The sequence below is a fragment of the Protomyctophum parallelum genome, assembly GCF_964188405.1.
Source record: "Protomyctophum parallelum genome assembly, chromosome: 7".
NCBI classification, from domain to species: Eukaryota; Metazoa; Chordata; class Actinopteri; order Myctophiformes; family Myctophidae; genus Protomyctophum; species Protomyctophum parallelum.
Genome location: NC_139705.1, coordinates 1211177 through 1214268, shown reverse-complemented (window position 1 = coordinate 1214268; position 3092 = coordinate 1211177). Strand labels below are relative to the sequence as shown.

Genomic DNA, 3092 nt, shown 5'->3' with positions numbered 1-3092 from the left:
CATATATGGGTAAATATTTGTCCAACTGTGTTTTATTTTGTGGCATTCACTGGTGCTTTAATTTTGTAATGTGTTTGCGTAAAGCTGAGAAGCATATACAATGTAATGATGATTAATGATGTCATTATTGAGTTAGTTACTAATTATTACTTAGTGTGATTGGTAGATGTGGGGATTGAGTCAGTCAGTCAGTCTGGTTCCGGCATTATGGCGCGTCGCAGTGAAGGAGAGACAGTGATGATATGATGATGTTATTATGCTATTATTATTATTAATGATAATGTTATTGCAGGATGGTTGCCATGGTAACCGGTCCTGTTAGGATGCTCGTGACCGTTCTGTTCAGATGTAAAGCGAGCGGGGCGCTGCTGCACGTGCACAGAGCCTACAGCCAGTTGCAGGTGTCTTCTGTTGTGTCTGATCGCCTGCGGCTCTTCGAGTCTCTCAGGGAGAAACGGGCCGACAAGACGAGAGGCGGAGCTACCGAGAGGCCCCTCAGCATCCGATTGGCTGATGGCAGGACGGTAGAGGGCCGAGCTGGCGTGACCACGCCTCTCCTCGTGGCACAGAGCATGCGGGTGAAAGGAGCACTGGTGAGCAGAGTGAACGGCGAACTGTGTGGACTCCTGCATCCCCTAGAGGGAGACTGCGAACTGCAGCTTCTGGACTTCACCACAATTGAGGGCAAACAGGCGTTGTGGAGGACGGCGGGGTGCGTGCTGGGAGGCGTGCTGGAGGCGTCGCTGGGTGCCCAGCTGTGCAGGGCGGGAGTGACGGAGTCCGGCCTCTACTGTGACCATATGCTGGACAACAGCACTGTCTCTCTGGCGGAGCTGGAGGACAGATGTAAGGAGGCTGCGTCTCTCAGACCTGTCCTCTCCACTGTGGAGCTCCAGACGCACGACGTCAAGCAGCTGTTCCCGAGCAACAAGCTGAGACTTCAGCTCATTGGAGAGCAGATGATTGGGCCCAGTGTGACAGTGTACAGATGTGGAGACAGTGTAGGAGTGTGTAATGGACCTCTTCTTCCTCACACCGGCCTCGTCAAGGTCTTCAAAATGTTACAGGTGTCTCCCGTGACCTTAGCCAATCAGCCACAGACGTCGGGTGTGATGCGCCTGCTGGGCGTGGCGTTTCCGGGCGATTGGGAGATGAAGGAGTGGGAGGAGCAGAAGGAGGAGGCGAGGAGGAGGGACCACAGGCGCATCGGCAAGGACCAGGATCTGTTCTTCTTCAACGACGTCAGTCCTGGAAGCTGCTTCTTTCTGCCCAAAGGAGCTCATATTTACAATAAACTGACTGACCTGATGAAGAGTGAATATAAGAGGCGGGGCTTCCAGGAGGTCGTGACCCCGACCCTGTACAGCAAGGCATTGTGGGAGCGTTCAGGTCACTGGGAGCATTACTGCGACGACATGTTCACCGTGGCAAGCCAGGACAGTCACACATACGCCCTGAAGCCTATGAACTGTCCTGCACACTGTGTGATGTTTGAGCAGGACGTGAGGTCGTGGAGGGAGCTTCCTCTCCGCTGGGCGGACTTCGGAGTTCTCCACAGGAACGAGCTGTCTGGAGCGCTGACCGGCCTCACTCGGGTCCGCAGGTTCTGTCAGGACGACGCACACATCTTCTGCACGCCAGAGCAGCTAGAAGAGGAGATGTCTGGCTGCCTGGACTTTGTGAGGAGTGTGTACCAGACGTTTGGGTTCTCCTTCCACTGTCTGCTGTCCACCCGACCTACACCCTGTCTAGGGGAGGAGGAGCTCTGGAACACTGCCGAACGGCAGTTGGAGAGGAGTCTCCAGGCGTTTGGGGAACACTGGGAGTTGAATCCAGGAGGCGGAGCCTTCTATGGGCCAAAGATTGACATCCAGATCAGCGACGCCATTGGTCGACAGCATCAGTGTGCCACCATCCAATTGGACTTCCAGCTGCCAATCAGATTTGATCTACAGTATGTTGGACCAGATGGACAGAACCACAGACCGGTGATGATCCACAGAGCCGTACTGGGATCAGTGGAGAGGATGATCGCCATACTGGCCGAACACTTTGGAGGGAAATGGCCGCTGTGGTTATCTCCAGCGCAGGTGATGGTTCTTCCTGTAGGGGGTGACAGTGAGCCTTATGCCCAGCAGGTGGTCCGGGACTTCCGTGAAGCCGGCTTCATGGTCAGTGTGAATGAAGATCACGCCACCTTAAACAGGAAGATCCGCTCAGCCCAGTTGGCCCAGTACAACTACATACTGGTGGTCGGGGAGAAGGAGCGTGCGAGTGACACACTGAGCGTTAGGTGCCGAGGAGGTCAGCATCTGGGCAGGAGGAGCAGGGAGGAGGTGCTGGGAGCGCTCACACACCTCCGAGACTCCAGGAGCAACCGGGAGGACTTCTGACTGTGCGACCCAAGAACCCTGACCTCTTGTTCCTGTGTGGAACCTGACACTTCCACTCGACACGGTTCTGTGCCTCATTTTGAGCTATTGCATGTCACTGTAGTCATATCACACAGTGTTATGTGAAAAAAGGGCCCTTTTCACTCAAACAATAACTAAAAATACATTGCATCGATGCTACTGGGACGTATCCTCAGTGATGTTTGCTGAGGTCAACGGGGTTTCGGATCTACCTACATCAAACCCCTCACTCAGGCGACCCAGCCGGGGTTGATCAAATCCCGGCAAATGTGTAATGTAAACAACGGTAGATGCTAGAAACATAATTATTTTTTCTGTGTAAAATAGAGACTTGCAGCTTTAAAATGAGACATTCATATATTGCTGGACATTAGGAATAGACCTCAGCTGGCCAAAGCTACAATCAGCTGCTATTAGGGCTGGCAATCAAAGGGTTAAGTCGGTTACAAACCACGAACAGATTGTTAAGACTATCAAAGTGAGGCTACAGTATGTACTGTTACTGTATGTATGTAAGTATATGTATGCACAGTGTGTCTGTATCAATAAATTATAAACCAAGAACCTATAGACAAATCCACAGAATGGTGCCCTGGGTGCGGCCATTTTTTGGGTGTATACCATTAACTGGCTAGCTACACCCATGGCCTACAGGGCACTGCTCCTTGGATTAGTGCT

General features: G+C 52.4%; 1 protein-coding gene across 1 annotated transcript; it reads left to right on the top strand.

The window, feature by feature from the left end:
* Positions 1-293: 293 nt before the first annotated feature.
* LOC310861356 (threonine--tRNA ligase 2, cytoplasmic-like) lies at positions 294-2393 on the top strand (the record flags this gene model as incomplete). Its single annotated transcript, XM_083768774.1, has 1 exon — positions 294-2393. The coding sequence occupies one exon, from the start codon at positions 294-296 to the stop codon at positions 2391-2393; it is 2100 nt and encodes a 699-aa protein (XP_083624900.1).
* Between the last annotated feature and the right edge of the window lie 699 nt (positions 2394-3092).